The sequence below is a fragment of the Bombina bombina genome, chromosome 3 (assembly GCF_027579735.1).
Source record: "Bombina bombina isolate aBomBom1 chromosome 3, aBomBom1.pri, whole genome shotgun sequence".
Taxonomy (NCBI): Eukaryota; Metazoa; Chordata; class Amphibia; order Anura; family Bombinatoridae; genus Bombina; species Bombina bombina.
Window position 1 is genome coordinate 24664399 of NC_069501.1, and position 22891 is coordinate 24687289.

The 22891-nt window shown below is 44.0% G+C and overlaps 1 protein-coding gene across 4 annotated transcripts in view; it reads right to left on the reverse strand.

The window, feature by feature from the left end:
* TTF2 (transcription termination factor 2) overlaps positions 1–22891 on the reverse strand; it is a 534153-nt gene that overhangs the window by 91421 nt on the left and 419841 nt on the right. For all 4 annotated transcript variants that reach the window (XM_053705754.1, XM_053705753.1, XM_053705751.1 and 1 more), the window contains 2 exons: positions 4761–4819; positions 4183–4336 (listed from right to left, as the gene is read on the reverse strand). In XM_053705754.1, the coding sequence (XP_053561729.1) occupies positions 4183–4336; positions 4761–4819 (213 nt within the window). The remainder of the gene's footprint in view (positions 1–4182; positions 4337–4760; positions 4820–22891) is intronic.

The window sequence follows — 22891 nt, forward strand, 5'->3', positions numbered from 1 at the left end:
TATAATAGGTCGTGATTAGGGGACGCTGCTTTATAATAGGTCATGATTAGGGGACGCTGCTCTATAATAGGTCGTGATTAGGGGACGCTGCTCTATAATAGGTCGTGATTAGGGGACGCTGCTCCTTAATAGGCCGTGATTAGGGGACGCTGCTCCTTAATAGGTCGTGATTAGGGGACGCTGCTCCTTAATAGGCCGTGATTAGGGGACGCTGCTCTATAATAGGTCGTGATTAGGGGACGCTGCTCTATAATAGGTCGTGATTAGGGGACGCTACTCTATAATAGGTCGTGATTAGGGGACGCTACTCTATAATAGGTCGTGATTAGGGGACGCTGCTCTATAATAGGTCGTGATTAGGTGACGCTGCTCCTTAATAGGTCATGATTAGGGGACGCTGCTCTATAATAGGTCGTGATTAGGGGACGCTGCTCTATAATAGGTCGTGATTAGGGGACGCTGCTCTATAATAGGTCGTGATTAGGGGACGCTGCTCTATAATAGGTCGTGATTAGGGGACGCTGCTCTATAATAGGTCGTGATTAGGGGACGCTACTTTATAATAGGTCGTGATTAGGGGACGCTGCTCTATAATAGGTCATGATTAGGGGACGCTGCTCTATAATAGGTCGTGATTAGGTGACGCTGCTCCTTAATAGGTCATGATTAGGGGACGCTGCTCTATAATAGGTCGTGATTAGGGGACGCTGCTCTATAATAGGTCGTGATTAGGGGACGCTGCTCTATAATAGGTTGTGATTAGGGGACGCTGCTCTATAATAAGTCGTGATTAGGGGACGCTGCTCTATAATAGGTCATGATTAGGGGACGCTGCTCTATAATAGGCCGTGATTAGGGGACGCTGCTCCTTAATAGGTCATGATTAGGGGACACTGCTCCTTAATAGGCCGTGATTAGGGGACGCTGCTCTATAATAGGTCGTGATTAGGGGACACTGCTCCTTAATAGGCCATGATTAGGGGACACAGCTCCTTAATAGGTCGTGATTAGGGGACGCTGCTCTATAATAGGTCGTGATTAGGGGACGCTGCTCCTTAATAGGCTGTGATTAGGGGACACTGCTCCTTAATAGGCCATGATTAGGGGACGCTGCTCTATAATAGGTCGTGATTAGGGGACGCTGCTCTATAATAGGTTGTGATTAGGGGACGCTGCTCTATAATAGGTTGTGATTAGGGGACGCTGCTCTATAATAGGTCGTGATTAGAGGACGCTGCTCTATAATAGGTCGAGATTAAGGGACGCTACTCTATAATAGGTCGTGATTAGGGGACGTTGCTCCTTAATAGGCCGTGATTAGGGGACGCTGCTCTATAATAGGTCGTGATTAGGGGACGCTGCTTCTTAATAGGCCGTGATTAGGGGACACTGCTCCTTAATAGGCCATGATTAGGGGACGCTGCTCTATAATAGGCCGTGATTAGGGGACGCTGCTCCTTAATAGGTTGTGATTAGGGGACGCTGCTCCTTAATAGGTTGTGATTAGGGGACGCTGCTCCTTAATAGGTTGTGATTAGGGGAGGATGCTGCTTAATAGGTTGTGATTAGAGGAAGATTCCCTTAATAGGTTGTGATTAGGGGTTGTTGCTCTTTAATAGGTCGTGATTAGGGGTTGTTGCGCTTTAATAAGCCGTGATTAGGCGCATTGCTCTTTAATAGGTCGTGATTAGGGGTGTTGCTCTTTAATAAGCCATGATTAGGGGGCGTTGCTCTTTAATAAGCCATGATTAGGGGGCGTTGCTCTTTAATAGGTTGTGATTAGGGGTGTTGCTCTTTAATAAGCCATGATTAGGGGGCGTTGCTCTTTAATAGGTTGTGATTAGGGGTGTTGCTCTTTAATAAGCCATGATTAGGGGGCGTTGCTCTTTAATAGGTTGTGATTAGGGGTGTTGCTCTTTAATAAGCCATGATTAGGGGGCGTTGCTCTTTAATAGGTTGTGATTAGGGGGCGTTGTGCTTTAATAAGCCGTGATTAGGCGCGTTGCTCTTTAATAGGTTGTGATTAGGGGGCGTTGTGCTTTAATAAGCCGTGATTAGGGGCGTTGCTCTTTAATAGGCCATGATTAGGAGACGCTGCTCTTTAATAGGTCGTAACAAAGAATCAGATGTAGTAGACCGAGCGCTAGTAATACGATGCCTTAAGCTCACTGGCAAGAGCCCCCTAGTGGGCTTGGGAAAGAGACTAACTAAACTGAGTGAGTGAGCGCTTACAGCTTAAAAGGCTAAGTGTTGGTATAAAACAATTTAATACAAGCAATAAAACAATATAACTATATAACTAATACAGTGATTCAGTTAAAACAATTTAAACATATTACATGGATCCATGGGGGGCATATAAAAACAAACCTAAAATACAATGTGCGTTCAGAACAGCATAAAATAATAAATAATCACAATGCCGAAAAAAGCCAGTTGGGTCACAAACCCATCAACTTTCGTTGGATGGGCGCTGATCACATAGGTAAAATTGGATATAGACAGGCGTTGCTCTTTAATAGGTTGTGATTAGGGGTGTTGCTCTTTAATAAGCCATGATTAGGGGGCGTTGCTCTTTAATAGGTTGTGATTAGGGGGCGTTGTGCTTTAATAAGCCGTGATTAGGCGCGTTGCTCTTTAATAGGTTGTGATTAGGGGGCGTTGTGCTTTAATAAGCCGTGATTAGGGGCGTTGCTCTTTAATAGGCCATGATTAGGAGACGCTGCTCTTTAATAGGTCGTACTCAGGAAACACTGTTCCTTAAAGGGACATGAAACCTACATTTTTTCTTTCATGATTCAGTTAGAACATGTGATTTTAAACAACTTTCCAATTTACGTCTATTATCAAACTGTCTTTGTTTTCTTGCGATCATTTGTTGAAAAACACTGATGCAAGCTCAGTAGTGTGCACGTGTCTGCAGCACTATACGGCAGCAGTTTTGCAAGAATGTTATACATTAGCAAGAGCACTAGATGGTAGCAGTTTTATAACAATGTTATACATTAGCAAGAGCACTAGATGGCAGCAGTTTTATAACAATGTTATACATTAGCAAGAGCACTAGATGGCAGCAGTTTTATAATAATGTTATACATTAGCAAGAGCACTAGATGGTAGCAGTTTTATAACAATGTTATACATTAGCAAGAGCACTAGATGGTAGCAGTTTTATAACAATGTTATACATTAGCAAGAGCACTAGATGGCAGCAGTTATATAATAATGTTATACATTAGCAAGAGCACTAGATGGCAGCAGTTATATAATAATGTTATACATTAGCAAGAGCACTAGATGGCAGTAGTTATATAATAATGTTATACATTAGCAAGAGCACTAGATGGCAGCAGTTTTATAATAATGTTATACATTAGCAAGAGCACTAGATGGCAGCAGTTATATAATAATGTTATACATTAGCAAGAGCACTAGATGGTAGCAGTTTTATAACAATGTTATACATTAGCAAGAGCACTAGATGGCAGCAGTTATATAATAATGTTATACATTAGCAAGAGCACTAGATGGCAGCAGTTATATAATAATGTTATACATTAGCAAGAGCACTAGATGGCAGCAGTTTTATAACAATGTTATACATTAGCAAGAGCACTAGATGGCAGCAGTTATATAATAATGTTATACATTAGCAAGAGCACTAGATGGCAGCAGTTTTATAATAATGTTATACATTAGCAAGAGCACTAGATGGCAGCACTATTCCCTGTATTTCATGTAGTGCTACCAGACGTGCATGCTAATTATCTAGATCTCTTCAACAAACAACAACAAAAGAATAAAGCAAACTTGATAATAGAAGTAAATTGGGAAGTTGACCTTGTAACAACTTCAGTACCGGACACAGAACTACTGCAGTGAGATCCCCTTTGTTCAGAAATAGCAGACATATATGGCTTTGCCATTGCTTTTAGGTAATCAGAAGGCCGCTAATTGCAGCTGTGCACCACACAGTGAAGGGGTTAATTAATGAGCTGTTAAGGGTAGAATTAAAATGTTTCTATTACTGAGACTTCCGTATATATGAAGCCCTAGGCTGACAAAGAGGGTTGCGATGCACCATCGGGGGTGGGTATCAGTGTGGGACCATAGAGGTAGCTTAGAGGGTGGGCATCTTGTATCTGGAATCTAAAAGAATTATTAGGGGCATGAGCCCAATACCTGTGGTCCTCGAGGATTGATATTGAACTCTTCCACCAAGTCCATGCGCTGTTTGGGGTTGACAGAGCCATCAATGGTGGCATAGGACAGGCCGATGCTTTTCAGGTGTACAGCCACGACCCTCAGCATGCTCGTCCACTGAGACACAATGACACTGCCAAGTACACAACATTGTCACTGAGTAAGGAATACTAAAGCCATCTAATGACAGCACTGCTTACATATAACTGTGAGCTCCAGGGCAGCACTGCACTGAGTGCATCTGGTGAGCAAATGACAAGACAAAGGTGTGTAGCCACCAATCACCATCTAGCTCTCATTACCTAGGTATGCATTTCATCAAAGGATACAAAGAGAATGAATTGCATTTGATAATAGAGCTAAATTAAATTAAGAAAAATAGAAGATGTTGGCGGTAGAGCAAATTATTTGTGGGAATGGTTAGTACAGACATATTACATTGCAAATAAAGGGGCGCTAAGTACATGGTTATTACACCTGCACAGCTGTATCATGGGAAGAAACTCACAAACCTTCCCCCTCTAGGCATTGCTCCTTATCAGAGAGAGGACACTCACCTTTTCTGGGTCTCGGAGCTATGGCTTATGTTGCGGAGCTCATCCACGAGAGCAGAGATCTGAGAAGAAGATAAATAAGTGAGTGAAATCTGCAACTTAAAGCAACAAATTGCAAACTGATGTTTTACTTTACTTTAAAGGGACATTAAACAGTTTGAGATGGTAATATAAAATGATAAATTGTTTATATAAAACAACTCTGCAATATACTTTCATTATTTATTTTGTCCTCTTTGCCTGTAATTCCATTCTGAAATTGTGAGCTTTTCAGTTCCTGTTAGAAATGAAAGTGCAGAACACTGTTAAATCCAGCACAACCATTGGCTGCACACTCTAGTGACCTATTTATAACGGTCCCTAATTGGCCACAGCAGAGAAGGTAACACAAGTTACAACATGGCAGCTCCCAGTGTTTTATAGACACTAAAACTTTACACTTATTTTGTCACTTTTTAAACAACTAATGAAACTTTAAAAAATACATCTACATGTTAGTCATGGACTAATCTTTTCTTTGAATGCATCATTCTATCTAGCATGTATTTAGTGTTTAATGTCCCTTTAAGACTCAGTGGCACTTTTATGGCAGTAACAAAAGAGCTTGGGAATGATTTAGATGGCGGCAGCAGGTAAGGCCGGTGCTGCTTATATAGGAAGATCACCTTGTATATTGTGTACAGTTCAGGTGACCACCTCCTGAAGAAGAAAAGGCGCCCTAAACTTACTGCTCCCCTGTGAGAATTAAAGGGACAGAATACCCTAAATGTTTCTTTTATGATTCAGATATGTTACGGTACCAACAGTGTACCAAGGTTAATATCAGATGAACAATGTCCTGCATAGGGAATCAGCAATTCACAACCCAGCCAGTTTTCAGGTTTAAACAGAATGACATTTATTAAAGGCTAGATGCCTAGTATTTATGCAGGTCTGACCCCCCCCCCCCCCCCCAGATGGGGGTTGAAAGGCTGTTGTACATTACATGGAGGGAACAAGTCCTTTGACATGATACAATAGAATTATATTACTTAAACACTTCAACCACAAGACACTCTTGGCCCTTCTTATCACTTAGGCGTTTTCTCTCTGGAGGTGATCAAACAATAGAATGCTTAGCACTAATTAGATTATAGCTGGAGCCAGCAACTCTGTCTTTAGAAATTAGTTTCTTAGCTAAACACAATTAACTCCTTCAGTCCTGACAGAAGGGTCTGTCACAAGATAGAACATACATTTTTAAACAACTTTCCTATTTATGTCTATTATCACTTTATCTTTGTTTTCTTGTTATCCTTTGTTGAAAAGCAGGAAGCTAAGCTCAGGAGTGTGCGTGTGTCTGCAGCTCTATATGGTAGAGGATTTGTAAAAATGTAATACATTAGCAAGACAACTAGATGGCAGCACTATTTCCTGTCATAGTAATTAAATTACAGCCTCTACAGCTTGCACCTGAGTAATAAGGAGGTGCTGGACAGTGACATTTCCTGTCATGTAGTGCTTCAGGCATGTGCACGCAACCTATCTAGATATCTCTTCAACAAAGAATAATATAAGAACCTAGCAAATTTGATAACAGAAGTGAATTGGAAACTTTTTTTAAATTATTTTCTTTCATGATTTAGATAGAGCATACAATTATAAACAACTTTCTAATTTACTTCTATTATCTATTTTGCTTCATTCTCTTGATATTCTTTGCTGAAAAGCATATCTAGATATGCTTAGTAGCTGCTGATTGGTAGCTGCACATAGATGCCTCCTGTGATTGGTTCACTGTGTGCATTGCTATTTCTTCATTAAAGGATATCTAAAGAATAAAGAAAATTAGGTAATAGAAGTAAATTGGAATGTTGTTTAAAATTATATTCTCTACCTTAATAATGAAAGAAAATGTTTGGGTATAGTGTCCCTTTAAGAGCAGACCAGATCCTCTCAGTTATCAGCAAACTGACCACTCACAAACAGGAAGCGCCTATCTGGTGCAGTAACAGCAGACCGGGTCTTCTCACGTATCAGCAAACTGACCACTCACAAACAGGAAGCGCCTATCTGGTGCAGTAACAGCTGACCGGGTCTTCTCACGTATCAGCAAACTGACCACTCACAAACAGGAAGCGCCTATCTGGTGCAGTAACAGCAGACCGGGTCTTCTCACGTATCAGCAAACTGACCACTCACAAACAGGAAGCGCCTATCTAGTGCAGTAACAGCAGACCGGGTCTTCTCACGTATCAGCAAACTGACCACTCACAAACAGGAAGCGCCTATCTGGTGCAGTAACGGCAGACCGGATCTTCTCACGTATCAGCAAACTGACCACTCACAAACAGGAAGCGCCTATCTAGTGCAGTAACAGCAGACTGGGTCTTCTCACGTATCAGCAAACTGACAACTCAAAAACAGGAAGTGCCTATCTGGTGCAGTAACAGCAGACCGGGTCTTCTCACATACCAGCAAACTGACCACTCACAAACAGGAAGCGCCTATCTAGTGCAGTAACAGCAGACCGGGTCTTCTCACGTATCAGCAAACTGACCACTCACAAACAGGAAGCGCCTATCTGGTGCACTAATAGCAGACCGGGTCTTCTCACGTATCAGCAAACTGACCACTCACAAACAGGAAGCGCCTATCTGGTGCAGTAACAGCAGACCGGGTCTTCTCACGTATCAGCAAACTGACCACTCACAAACAGAAAGCGCCTATCTGGTGCAGTAACAGCAGACCGGGTCTTCTCACGTATCAGCAAACTGACCACTCACAAACAGAAAGCGCCTATCTGGTGCAGTAACAGCAGACCGGGTCTTCTCACGTATCAGCAAACTGACAACTCACAAACAGGAAGCGCCTATCTGGTGCAGTAACAGCAGACCGGGTCTGCTCACGTATCAGCAAACTGACCACTCACAAACAGGAAGCGCCTATCTGGTGCAGTAACAGCAGACCGGATCTTCTCACGTATCAGCAAACTGACAACTCACAAACAGGAAGCGCCTATCTAGTGCAGTAACAGCAGACCGGGTCTTCTCACGTATCAGCAAACTGACCACTCACAAACAGGAAGCGCCTATCTGGTGCAGTAACAGCAGACCGGGTCTTCTCACGTATCAGCAAACTGACCACTCACAAACAGGAAGCGCCTATCTGGTGCAGTAACAGCAGACCGGGTCTTCTCACGTACCAGCAAACTGACCACTAACAAACAGGAAGCGCCTATCTGGTGCAGTAACAGCAGACCGGGTCTTCTCACGTATCAGCAAACTGACCACTCACAAACAGGAAGTGCCTATATGGTGCAGTAACAGCAGACCGGATCTTCTCACGTATCAGCAAACTGACCACTCATAAACAGGAAGCGCCTATCTAGTGCAGTAACAGCAGACCGGGTCTTCTCACGTATCAGCAAACTGACCACTCATAAACAGGAAGCACCTATATGGTGCGCTAACAGCAGACCGGGTCTGCTCACGTACCAGAAAACTGACCACTCACAAACAGTAAGCGCCTATCTGGTGCAGTAACAGCAGACCGGATCTTCTCACGTATCAGCAAACTGACCACTCAAAAACAGGAAGCGCCTATCTGGTGCAGTAACAGCAGACCAGATCTTCTCACGTATCAGCAAACTGACCACTCACAAACAGGAAGCGCCTATCTGGTGCAGTAACAGCAGACCGGGTCTTCTCACGTATCAGCAAACTGACCACTAACAAACAGGAAGCGCCTATCTGGTGCAGTAACAGCAGACCGGGTCTTCTCACGTATCAGCAAACTGACCACTCACAAACAGGAAGCGCCTATCTGGTGCAGTAACAGCAGTCCGGGTCTTCTCACGTATCAGAAAACTGACCACTAACAAACAGGAAGCGCCTATCTGGTGCAATAATAGCAGACCGGGTCTTCTCACGTATCAGCAAACTGACCACTCACAAACAGGAAGCGCCTATCTGGTGCAGTAACAGCAGACCGGGTCTTCTCACGTATCAGCAAACTGACCACTCACAAACAGGAAGCGCCTATCTAGTGCAGTAACAGCAGACCGGGTCTTCTCACGTATCAGCAAACTGACCACTCACAAACAGGAAGCGCCTATCTGGTGCAGTAACAGCAGACCAGATCTTCTCACGTATCAGCAAACTGACCACTCACAAACAGGAAGCGCCTATCTGGTGCAGTAACAGCAGACTGGGTCTTCTCACGTATCAGCAAACTGACCACTAACAAACAGGAAGCGCCTATCTGGTGCAGTAACAGCAGACCGGGTCTTCTCACGTATCAGCAAATTGACCACTCACAAACAGGAAGCGCCTATCTGGTGCGTAACAGCAGACCGGGTCTTCTCACGTATCAGCAAACTGACCACTCACAAACAGGAAGCGCCTATCTGGTGCAGTAACAGCAGACTGGGTCTTCTCACGTATCAGCAAACTGACCACTCACAAACAGGAAGCGCCTATCTGGTGCAGTAACAGCTGACCGGGTCTTCTCACGTATCAGCAAACTGACCACTAACAAACAGGAAGCGCCTATCTGGTGCAGTAACAGCAGACCGGGTCTTCTCACGTATCAGCAAACTGACCACTCACAAACAGGAAGCGCCTATCTAGTGCAGTAACAGCAGACCGGATCTTCTCACGTATCAGCAAACTGACCACTAACAAACAGGAAGCGCCTATCTAGTGCAGTAACAGCAGACCGGATCTTCTCACGTATCAGCAAACTGACCACTCACAAACAGGAAGTGCCTATCTGGTGCAGTAACAGCAGACCGGGTCTTCTCACATACCAGCAAACTGACCACTCACAAACAGGAAGCGCCTATCTGGTGCAGTAACAGCAGACCGGATCTTCTCACGTATCAGCAAACTGACCACTCACAAACAGGAAGCGCCTATATGGTGCAGTAACAGCAGACCGGGTCTTCTCACGTATCAGCAAACTGACAACTCACAAACAGGAAGCGCCTATCTGGTGCAGTAACAGCAGACCGGATCTTCTCACGTATCAGCAAACTGACCACTCACAAACAGGAAGCGCCTATATGGTGCAGTAACAGCAGACCGGATCTTCTCACGTATCAGCAAACTGACCACTCACAAACAGGAAGTGCCTATATGGTGCAGTAACAGCAGACCGGGTCTTCTCACGTATCAGCAAACTGACCACTCACAAACAGGAAGCGCCTATCTGGTGCAGTAACAGCAGACCGGGTCTTCTCACGTATCAGCAAACTGACCACTCACAAACAGGAAGTGCCTATCTGGTGCAGTAACAGCAGACTGGGTCTTCTCACATACCAGCAAACTGACCACTCACAAACAGGAAGCGCCTATATGGTGCAGTAACAGCAGACTACATCTTCTCACATATCAGCAAACTGAACACTAACAAACAGGAAGCTCCTATCTGGTGCAGTAACAGCAGACTGGGTCTTGTCACTTATCAGCAAACTGACCACTCACAAACAGGAAGTGCCTATCTGGTGCAGTAACAGCAGACCGGATCTTCTCACGTACCAGCAAACTGACCACTCACAAACAGGAAGCACCTATCGGGTGCAGTAACAGCAGACCGGATCTTCTCACGTATCAGCAAACTGACCACTCACAAACAGGAAGTGCCTATCTGGTGCAGTAACAGCAGACCGGATCTTCTCACGTACCAGCAAACTGACCACTCACAAACAGGAAGCACCTATCGGGTGCAGTAACAGTAGACAATTGCCTCTTTTTTGGGAACCAACGAACAGATTGTAATAAAATTCCAGACCCCGTTCCTGAATTGGAACAGGAACTATCACTCCCAGGTCAGAGAGGTCTCTTACACAGTGTAAGAATGCCTCTCTTTTTGTCTGGTCTACAGATAATCTTGAAAGCAGAAACCCGCCTCTGGGGAGAAAACTTTTAAACTCTAGTTTGTATCCCCTGGGACTCTATTTCTACTGCCCAGGGATCCTGAACATCTCGAACCCAAGCCTGAGCGAAGAAGGAAAATCTGCCCCCTACAAGATCTGGTCCCGGATCGGGGGCAGACCCTTCATGCTGACTTTGATTCAATAGCAGGCTTCTTGGATTGTTTTCCCTTATTCCAAGACTGATTGGGTCTCCATGAAGGTTTAGACTGTTCCTGCTTGGAGGCGGAAGAGGAAGAATTTCCCTTGAAATTTCGAAAGAAACGAAAATTACTATGTCATTTCTTTTGTTTGTTTCTCTTGTTCTGAGGGAGAAGGTGACCCTTACCTCCCGTAATATCAGAGATTATTTCCGTCAAGCCAGGTAACGAATCGCTAAAAGCTTAGACTTAGAGGATACATCCGCAGACCAAGGTTTTAACCATAAGGCTCTGCGAGCTAGAACAGAGAAACCTGAAATCTTTGCTCCTAGTTTGATAACTTGAAGGGAAGCATCCGTAATAAAGGAATTAGCCAATTTAAGAGCTTTTATCCTATCCTGGATTTCATCCAGGGGAGTTTCTGTCCTAAAAGCATCACACAACGCATCAAACCCATATGCCGCCGCACTAGTGACAATAGCAATGCACACAGCTGGCTGCCATTGTAAGCCCTGGTGTACATACATCTTTTTGAGTAACCCCTCTAATTTTGTGTCCATAGGATCTTTGAAAGCACAACTGTCCTCTATGGGTATAGTAGTTCTCTTAGCTAAGGTGGAAACAGCTCTTTCCATCTTGAGGACTGTTTGCCAAGCCTCCTTAACCGAGTCGGCTATGGGAAACATCTTTTTAAATATAGGAGATGGAGAAAAAGGTATACCCGGTCTCTCCCACTCCTTAGCAATGATCTCTGAAGCTCGGTCCGGTACAGGAAAAACCTCTATCGAGGAAGGTACCTCAAAATATTTGTTCACCTTACTGGATTTCTTGGGATTAACAACGGCCGTGGAGTCGCTGTCATCCAGAGTAGCTAAAACCTCCTTAAGTAACAGATGGAGGTGTTCTAGCTTAAACCTGAAGGATAAAACTTCAGTATCAGCAAGAAGAATTACACTGTCAGAATCTGAAATTTCACCTTCAGATGCAACTACGTTATCCTCCTCCTCAGGCTTCTGTGAGGAGACATCTGAAATAGCAACAACTGCGTCAGAAACCTTGCTTACTAAATGTCTGATTTTCCTCTTCCCTGCAATATTGGGAAAGCAGACAACGCATCTGAAACTGCAGAAGACATGAGAGAAGCGATGTCTTTTAAAGTAACTCCAACGGGAGCTAGAGAGGAAACGCAGGGCACTGCATGTGAGGGCGATAAGATTCATAACATACCGCAGACCCCTGGAGGGAAGAAGAGGAAGGAGAAAAGGACGAACCCAGTCTCTCCCACTCATTCTTAATAATGTTAGCCATCTTAACGGGAACCGGAAGGTCTGAGGCACCACCCTGTCCTCATATACTTTATCAAGTTTAGGAATCGAAGGTTCCTCCGGTAGTTTTGATTCCCGGAACCTCCAAAGTAGCAAGCACCTTATTCAGTAGAAAGCACAAATTTTCCATACTAAACCTAAAGTCTGGTTCTTCCGCAGCCGGAGGTTTAGATTCCGACCCAGAAGGAATGTCCCCTGAAGAGTCTGAGTTGTCCTCGTCAGCGGATAATCTTTCAGAGGTATCCAGTGGCGTAGATGACCCCTTGGCCAGACCGCAATGTTTTACCCTGCGATTGCGCTTGCCAGAACGTGGTAAGGCACTAATCACCGCAGACACCGCCGTTTGCAGTTGATCTGCAAAATCTAATGGCCAGCAGGCCTCTCCCGCAGGAGGATTAGTCGTGCCCTGGGGAGCTACATGTGTAATCAGAGATGAGTCCTCCATAGTTTGCGCCTTTATTATGGACTAGATATAAACTTTAAATGGCACCTTTATACCCCAATGGCCGGAGCACTCACCACCTCCTATGAACTGGACCACAGAGAAAACCGCTTTGCTTCCTGCAACCGCCGGTCAAGAAAGAGGAAGTTGAATAAGCCACACCTGGTCACATGGGAGTACCATGCAGGACCGCCCCTGCACTAGGAAGAAAAACGTGCCATATCGGCCGTGCAAGACAACTCCTGGAAATAAAACCTGTCTGTCCACACATTGCCAGAGCCTCATCTCACACATGTTGCAGCAATGACACACTAAATAACATTATGTACAAGACCCCCCCTGTTCAATAATCCCCCTTCCAGGGATATTAACCCTTGATTCTATACAGATAAAGGAGTAAGACTTAAAACTCCAGTCCCATTCCGAAGAGTACTACCCTCCAGAAGAATCTTCCGACACTTCTCTGCCATCCTCCTGTGACGAAAGGCAAAGAATGACTGGGGGATGAGGGGAGTGGGGGTATTTAAGTCTTTGGCTTGGGTGTCTTTGCTTCCTCCTGGTGACCAGGTTCTTAATTCCCACAAGTAATGAAGCGGTGGACTCTCCTCCCCTTTAGATGGAAAAGACAACCACAGTCATCATTCCCAAGAAAAACTTCCTTAGAAAGGAGTTTTCATCCAAATCCAAGAGCTCTATAAATAAACTATTCCGAAAGCAATACTTGTCGTACTGGAATAGTAAAAACAATTGGCAAGGTATAGACAAGAGAAAGGTAGGTATAGAAAAAAAAAACAATAGAGCCTGGAACCGGGAAAATGAAAAAGAATTAGGCGAGGTGGGAGAGGATCTCAACCTGCCCCACCCATCCTAATCTTCCTCGCTATCTGATCGAGGGCACTGAAACTCATTTAGCTATTCCACCACAGGAGTCTCTAAAACCGCCAAAACCTCTCTTAGGAGAAGGTGCAGGCGAGCCGCACGAAAGCAAAAAGCGAAGTTCCCCTCTGTTGGAGAGGTGGGATCGGCAGTCTCCAACCCAGAAGGTCCGTACCCTGAAGCCTCAGAAGGGCCCGCATCTCCAGATGACTGATCGGATGCAACCAACAATTTACATGATGCAGGAGTACCTAGTTTAGCCCTACGTTTGAGCAAATCCGCAACACTAGGCAAGGCGCACAAGGTCGCAGACAACGCCATTTGGAACAGCGCAGTAAGTTCTGGAGTAAAAAGGCCCCCTCCTAGTGGAGGATTAGCAGTGCGAGGGGGAGTTGCATGTGTAGGAGCAGATAAGGTTAGGGTACGCACCTCGCGGAACGAAGCGTCCTCAGAGGCGACAGGCTCAGTGGCATCTAACATTTCCACATTTGTTGGAGAAAGTACCTTGTTGCGGCATATGGAACATAATTGGGCAGGCTGGACTAACCGGGCCTCCTCACAATAAACACAGGTATCTGATTCTGAACCAGAGGGAGCTCCCTCTAAACTCTCAGAGTCCTCCATAATTAAAGCTCTTTTTTTTTTAATTTACTCTCTACTGAGAATAAAACCTAAAAACTGGCACCTATTTCCCCAACGGCTGGGGCACTCACCACCTCCTATGACCCGGACACTGTAGAGAAAGTCACTCAACTCCATAGTCACTCGGTCAGGAATAGGAAATGGGTAACGTGACCACAGCCGGTCACAAGGTGCGGAAGAAGGACCGCCCCTGCTACAGGAAGAAAGTGCGCCAAGTAGGCCTGCGCAAACTCTCACGCTAGAAGATTGACCTGTATGTTCCATAACAGCCTATGAGCCAAACACATCTCACACATATAAGCAGCGTGAATCACATAATAAACATGGTTAAACCTCACTGTTCAATAATCCCCCTCAGGAAATATTAACCCTTGATTCCATAAAGATAAAGGAGTCACACTGGGACCCTGTCTTCTAGCGTTTTTTGAATTGCAGTGTATAAAAAATAAAACGATCTTACTGGAATCCATGCTGTGGAACAGAAACACAGCCTCTCAAGTTTGACAGTCTTGTAGCGTCGCTCCTGACATTGACTTGAGTGAGAAAAAGCAGGAAGCGAAACTCGTCAACGCTGGTTGCTAAAGGAGCTGTTAATCTGAGTCTGGATGGGTTCGCAGAATAGACTCTACCTGCATCTCCAGACTCTAACTTTCGTCTATGCTCTCACTGAGAGACTGACAAGACTACTTAAAACTCCAGTCCCTTATCGAAAGGCAGATACCCTTCCTAAGGAACTACTCTGACATCTTTCAACACGTCTCTGCCAATCTCCTGTGACGAGAGGCAAAGGATGACTGGGGGATGAGGGGAGTGGGGGCGGTATTTAAGCCTTTAGCTGGGGTGTCTGCCTCCTCCTGGTGGCCAGGTTCTGTATTTCCCACAAGTAATGAATGCAGCTGTGGACTCTCCCCGTATTAATAAGGAAAATGTATTTTACATAGAACAAATACAGACTGCAACAAACAAAAACTGAAAATCTTCTCAAAAACAGGGATCATGATATGTATCCATGTGCGTTAAAAATGTAAGCATAACACATTAGTGACCAAAGATCACCAAAAAAAAATGATGTCGTTTACATCTTACAAATACACGCTGCAACAATTAACTGAAAATCTACTCAGTATGAGAGAGATTGTTCTAATGCACTCATATACATTCTAAGATCACTAAGACAAGGATGTATTTGATATAATACAAATAGATTCTGCTGTAAATCTCCTCACTATGAGAGCGATTGTAAAATGTACACATATATATGAAATATATAAGAATGAAATGAATCCTATAAGTGTCATAAGAAACACTAAAGTAAATATGTATTCTACATAATACAAATAGATGCAGCAACAGTCAGAGCTGTAAATCTCCTCATTATGAGAGATTGAAATATTGCACACATACAGTATATACGCAAAATATATAAATATGAAACTAAACATTTAGGTGTGCTAAGATTCACTAAGATAAATATGTATTTGACAAAATACCAATAGATGCAGCAACAGACAGAGCTGAAAATCTCCTCACTAAGAGAGATTGAATATAGCACCCATAAATATCTGATTATGAAATGAATCAAATTAGAGTCCTAAGAAGCACTAAGATAAATATGTATTTTAGCCAATACAAATGGTGACTGTAACAGCCAAAGCTATTAATATTGCACCTATATACATAAAATATCTGAGTAAGAAATGAATCCTCAGTCTCTTAACAGCACACACGCCACTCTTACCCACAATAGGTTATACCTATTGACAAATTTGGAAATCTCTTCATATTCCAAGGTGCAATATAATTTTAAAATAAAAGGATAAGTGGCATGCATATAAAAACAAGAGAGATGGGAAACTGCCTGAAATTAGAAAAACAGTTTCGCTCCCAATACAGAAAAGCTCTCCTTATAAGAGGCCATTTTCGGATAAAATAGGTGAAATAACATCAAACCGCCACAAGATGGCGCCAAACAACAGAGAATAACTTTTACAAAAAAAATCTGAAACAGGGTTAAAAACAGCTGAGAATGAGAATTAAGATATGCCCAGTAAGGGAGAATAACTTTAGCCCCCATTCCCCATACCGTGTTGTTATTGACAGACTGTACACATAAGACAGGACCCCCATAACAAGGGCATAAAGATGGAGAGAGGGAATAACACGAGGCTCATATGTTTAACAAGGAGCGCCGGGTCCTGCTCGCGGTGGAATTAAATTTAACCTCACTGATACCGGATGTACCCATAGAAACAATGCACAAAGTGCAAAATGATCTGAGAATAAGGGCGTTATTGTATCTCAGATTACTGACTCCTCGATCAGATGATTTTGGTTTCAAACATAACATCGCCAAGGAAGTCATATACAGAACCCCCTGGTGCCGATACAAACAAAGGGCACAAAAACACTGCCGTAGCGGAAAGCGCAGACTGAAGTGCATACCGCCAGGTACATAAAAAAGTTATGCTTACCTGATAAATTTATTTCTTTTTTGACATGATGAGTCCACGGATCATCTTAATTACTAATGGGATATTCACCTCCTGGTCAGCAGGAGGTGGCAAAGAGCACTACAGCAGAGCTGTTAAATAGCTCCTCCCTTCCCTCCCACTCCAGTCATTCGACCGAAGTTAGGAAGAGAAAGGAAAAGCCAAGGTGCAGAGGTGTCTGAAGTTTATAATAATTTACAACCTGTCTTACAAGAACAGGGCAGGCCGTGGACTCATCGTGTCAAAAAAGAAATAAATGTATCAGGTAAGCATAAATTTTCTTTTCTTTTTTATGACACGATGAGTCCACGGATCATCTTAATTACTAATGGGATTCAATACCCAAGCTAGAGTACACAGATGATCCGGGAGGGACAAGACAGGGAACCTAAACGGAAGGCACCACTGCTTGAAAAACCTTTCACCCAAAAGCTGCCTCAGCCGAGGCAAAAGTGTCAAATTTGTAGAACTTTGAAAAAGTGTGAAGAGAGAACCAAGTTGCAGCCTTGCAAATCTGTTCCACAGAAGCTTCATTTTTGAACGCCCATGAGGGAGCAACAGCCCTCATGGAAAGAGCCGTAACTCTCCTGGGAGGCTGCTGTCCAGCAGTCTCATATGCAAAACGTATGACACTCTTCAACCAAAAAGAAGAAGTAGTAGCCGTAGCTTTCTGTCCCTTGCATTCTCCTGAGAAACCCACAAATAAAAAGAAGACTGACGACAGTCCTTAGACGTCTGCAAGTAAAACTTTAAGGCACGGACCACGTCCGAATTGTGCAAAAGTCTTTCCTTCTGAGAAAAAAAGATTAGGACACAAGAAAGGAACAACAATTTCCTGATTAATGTTCCGATCAGAAACAACCTTAGGAAGAAATCCCAATTTAGTACGTAAAACTACCTTATCTGAATAGAAAATAAGATAAGGAGACTCATACTGTAATGCCGAGAGTTCTGACACTCTCCTGGCAGAAGAAATAAAACTGTCCAAGATAACAATTTAATATCTAAGGCATGTTTAGACTCAAACTGAGCCCTTGAAGAACTTTAAGAACGAATTCAAACTCCATGGAGGAGTAGCTGGTGTGAACACAGGTCTGATTCTGACCAAGACCTGACCCACGATTATATATCTGGGAAGACAGCCAGACGAACCTGAAATAAAATAGACAAGGCAGCTATGACTTGTAGAAAATTCTAGGAATCCGATTCTTATTCCCTTTAACCCCTTAACGACCAACGACGTATGGGGTACGTCCTGCAAAAAAATGCAGTTAATGACCAAGGACGTTTTTAATTTGAAACTGGGTACTGGCAGACAGCTGCCAGTACCCAATATGGCGCTCAATAAGGCAGGGGGGGGGGGTTAGAGAGCTGTTTGGGGGGGGGGGGATCAGGGAGGTTGGGGGCTAAGGGGGGATCCTACATAGCAGCATATGTAAATATGCTCAAGAAAAAAAAAAAAACAGAATTTATGTTTACCTGATAAATTACTTTCTCCAACGGTGTGTCCGGTCCACGGCGTCATCCTTACTTGTGGGATATTCTCTTCCCCAACAGGAAATGGCAAAGAGCCCAGCAAAGCTGGTCACATGATCCCTCCTAGGCTCCGCCTTCCCCAGTCATTCGACCGACGTAAAGGAGGAATATTTGCATAGGAGAAATCATATGATACCGTGGTGACTGTAGTTAAAGAAAATAAATCATCAGACCTGATTAAAAAACCAGGGCGGGCCGTGGACCGGACACACCGTTGGAGAAAGTAATTTATCAGGTAAACATAAATTCTGTTTTCTCCAACATAGGTGTGTCCGGTCCACGGCGTCATCCTTACTTGTGGGAACCAATACCAAAGCTTTAGGACACGGATGATGGGAGGGAGCAAATCAGGTCACCTAGATGGAAGGCACCACGGTTTGCAAAACCTTTCCCCCAAAAATAGCCTCAGAAGAAGCAAAAGTATCAAATTTGTAAAATTTGGTAAAAGTGTGCAGTGAAGACCAAGTCGCTGCCTTACATATCTGATCAACAGAAGCCTCGTTCTTGAAGGCCCATGTGGAAGCCACAGCCCTAGTGGAATGAGCTGTGATTCTGTCAGGAGGCTGCCGTCCGGCAGTCTCATAAGCCAATCTGATGATGCTTTTAAGCCAAAAAGATAGAGAGGTAGAAGTTGCTTTTTGACCTCTCCTTTTACCAGAATAAACAACAAACAAGGAAGATGTTTGTCTGAAATCCTTTGTAGCATCTAAATAGAATTTTAGAGCACGGACAACGTCCAAATTGTGTAACAAACGTTCCTTCTATGAAACTGGATTCGGACACAAAGAAGGTACAACTATCTCCTGGTTAATATTTTTGTTGGAAACAACCTTCGGAAGAAAACCAGGCTCAGTACGTAAAACCACCTTATCTGCATGGACCAGATAGGGCGGAGAACACTGCAGAGCAGATAACTCAGAAACTCTTCTAGCAGAAGAAATTGCAACCTAAAACAAAACTTTCCAAGATAATAACTTAATATCTACGGAATGTAAGGGTTCAAACGGAACCCCTTGAAGAACTGAAAGAACTAGATTAAGACTCCAGGGAAGAGTCAAAGGTCTGTAAACAGGCTTGATTCTAACCAGAGCCTGAACAAACGCTTAAACGTCTGGCACAGCTGCCAGCCTTTTGTGAAGTAAAACAGATAAAGCAGAGATCTGTCCCTTCAGAGAACTCGCAGAAAATCCTTTCTACAAACCTTCTTGTAGAAAGGAAAGAATCTTAGGAATTTTTATCTTGTTCCATGGGAATCCTTTAGATTCACACCAACAGATATATTTTTTCCATATATTATGGTAAATTTTTCTAGTTACAGGCTTTCTAGCCTGAATAAGAGTATCTATTACAGAATCTGAAAACCCACGCTTTGATAAAATCAAGCGTTCAAACTCCAAGCAGTCAGTTGGAGGAAAACCAGATTCGGATGTTCGAATGGACCCTGAATAAGAAGGTCCTGTCTCAAAAGTAGCTTCCATGGTGGAGCCGATGACACATTCACCAGGTCTGCATACCAAGTCCTGCGTGGCCACACAGGAACTATCAAGGTCACCGAAGCCCTCTCCAGATTGATCCTGGCTACCAGCCTGGGAATGAGAGGAAACGGTGGGAATACATAAGCTAGGTTGAAGATCCAAGGTGCTACTATTGTATCCAATAGAGTCGCCTTGGGATCCCTGGATTTGGACCCGTAACAAGGGACCATGAAGTTCTGACGAGAGGCCATCAGAACCATGTCTGGAATGCCCCATAATTGAGTTATTTGGGCAAAGATTTCCAGATGGAGTTCCCACTCCCCCGGATGCTCCTCCATCGCCAGGGAACTCCTTGTTACCCCCTGATGGTTGATATATGTAACAGTCGTCATGATGTCTGATTGAAACCTTATGAATTTGGCCTTTGCTAGTCGAGGCCAAGCCTTGAGAGCATTGAATATCGCTCTCAGTTCCATTATGTTTATCGGGAGAAGAGAGTCTTCCCGAAACCATAGACCCTGAGTTTTCAGGGGTTCCCAGACCGCGCCCCAGCCCACCAGACTGGCGTCGGTCGTGACAATGACCTATTCTGGTCTGCGGAAGCTCATTCCCTGTGACAGGTTGTCCAGGGTCAGCCACCAACGGAGTGAATCTCTGGTTATTTGATCTACTTGTATCGTCGGAGACAAGTCTGTATAAACCCCATTCCACTGTCTGAGCATGCACAGGTGCAATGGTCTTAGATGAATTCGTGCAAAAGGAACTATGTCCATTGCCGCAACCATCAAACCTATTACTTCCATTGACTGCGCTATGGAAGGAAGAAGAACAGAATGAAGTACCTGACAAGAGCTTAGAAGTTTTGATTTTCTGGCCTCTGTCAGAAAAACCTTCATTTCTAAGGAAACTATTATTGTTCCCAAGAAGGGAACTCTTGTTGACGGGGACAGAGAACTTTTTTCTATGTTCACTTTCCACCTGTGAGATCTGAGAAAGGCTAGGACAATGTCCGTATGAGCCCTTGCTTTTGACAGAGACGACACTTGAATCAGGATGTCGTCCAAGTAAGGTACTACTGCAATGCCCCTTGGTCTTAGCACCGCTAGAAGGGACCCTAGTACCCTTGTGAAAATCCTTGGAGCAGTGGCTAATCCGAATGGAAGTGCCACAGGTAATGCTTGTCCAGAAAGGCGAACCTTAGGAACCGAAAATGTTCCTTGTGGATAGGAATACGTAGGTACGCATCCTTTAAGTCCACCGTGGTCATGAATTGACCTTCCTGGATGGTAGGAAGGATCGTTCGAATGGTTTCCATTTTGAATGATGAAACCCTTAGAAACTTGTTTAGAATCTTGAGATCTAAAATAGGTCTGAATGTTCCCTCTTTTTTGGGAATTATGAACAGGTTGGAGTAAAAACCCATCCCTTGTTCTCCTAATGGAACAGGATGAATCACTCCCATGCTTAACAGGTCTTCTACACAGTGTAAGAATGCCTGTTCGAAGATAATTGAGACCCGTGGAACCTTCCCCTTGGGGGTAGTTCCCTGAATTCCAGGAGATAACCTTGAGAAACTATTTCTAGCGCCCAAGGATCCTGAACATCTCTTGCCCCAGCCTGAGCAAAGAGAGAAAGTCTGCCCCCAACCAGATCCTTCCCAGATCGGGGGCCAACACTTCATGCTGTTTTGGTAGCAGTGGCAGGTGACTTGGCCTGCTTACCCTTGTTCCAGCCTTGCATCGGCCTCCAGGCTGGCTTGGTTTGAGAAGTATTACCCTCTTGCTTAGAGGGTGTAGAATTTGAGGCTGGTCCGTTTCTGCGAAAGGGACGAAAATTTGGCTTCTTTTTAGCCTTAAAAGACCTATCCAGAGGAAGGGCGTGGCCCTTTCCCCCAGTGATGTCTGAAATAATCTCTTTCAAGTCAGGGCCAAACAGTGTTTTACCCTTGAAAGGGATGTTAAGCAAAAGCGCTCTGCGCGCCACAATAGCAAACCCTGAATTATTCGCCGCTAATCTAGCTAATTTCAAAGCGGCATCTAAAATAAAAAAGAGTTAGCCAATTTAAGAGCTTGAACTCTGTCCAAAACCTCCTAGTACGAAGATTCTTTATTGAGCGACTTTTCTAGTTCTTCGAACCAGAAACACGCAGCTGTAGTGACAGGAACAATGCATGAAATTGGTTGTAGAAGGTAACCTTGCTGAACAAACATCTTTTTAAGCAAACCCTCTAACCTTTAATCCATAGGATCTTGAAAGCACAACTATCTTCTATAGGAATAGAAGTGCGTTTGTTTAGAGTAGAAACCGCCCCCTCGACCTTGGGGACTGTATGCTATAAGTCCTTTCTGGGGTCGACTATAGGAACTAATTTCTTAAATATAGGGGGAGGACAAAAGGTATGCCGGGCCTTTCCCACTCCTTATTTACTATGTCCGCCACCCGCTTGGGTATAGGAAAAACATCGGGGGGCACCGGAACCCCTAGGAACTTGTCCATCTTACCTAATTTCTCTGGAATGACCAAATTGTCACAATCATCCAGAGTAGATAATACCTCCTTAAGTAGTGCGTGGAGATGTTGAAATTTAAATTTAAAAGTTACAATATCAGGTTCTGCTTGTTGAGAAATTTTCCCTGAATCTGAAATTTCTCCCTCAGACAAAACCTCCCTCCTGGCCCCTTCAGATAGGTGTGAGGGTATGTCAGAACAGATATCATCAGCGTCCTCTTGCTCTTCAGTGTTTAAAAACAGAATTTATGTTTACCTGATAAATTACTTTCTCCAACGGTGTGTCCGGTCCACGGCGTCATCCTTACTTGTGGGATATTCTCTTCCCCAACAGGAAATGGCAAAGAGCCCAGCAAAGCTGGTCACATGATCCCTCCTAGGCTCCGCCTACCCCAGTCATTCGACCGACGTTAAGGAGGAATATTTGCATAGGAGAAACCATATGATACCGTGGTGACTGTAGTTAAAGAAAATAAATTATCAGACCTGATTAAAAAACCAGGGCGGGCCGTGGACCGGACACACCGTTGGAGAAAGTAATTTATCAGGTAAACATAAATTCTGTTTTCTCCAACATAGGTGTGTCCGGTCCACGGCGTCATCCTTACTTGTGGGAACCATTACCAAAGCTTTAGGACACGGATGATGGGAGGGAGCAAATCAGGTCACCTAGATGGAAGGCACCACGGCTTGCAAAACCTTTCTCCCAAAAATAGCCTCAGAAGAAGCAAAAGTATCAAACTTGTAAAATTTGGTAAAAGAGTGCAGTGAAGACCAAGTTGCTGCC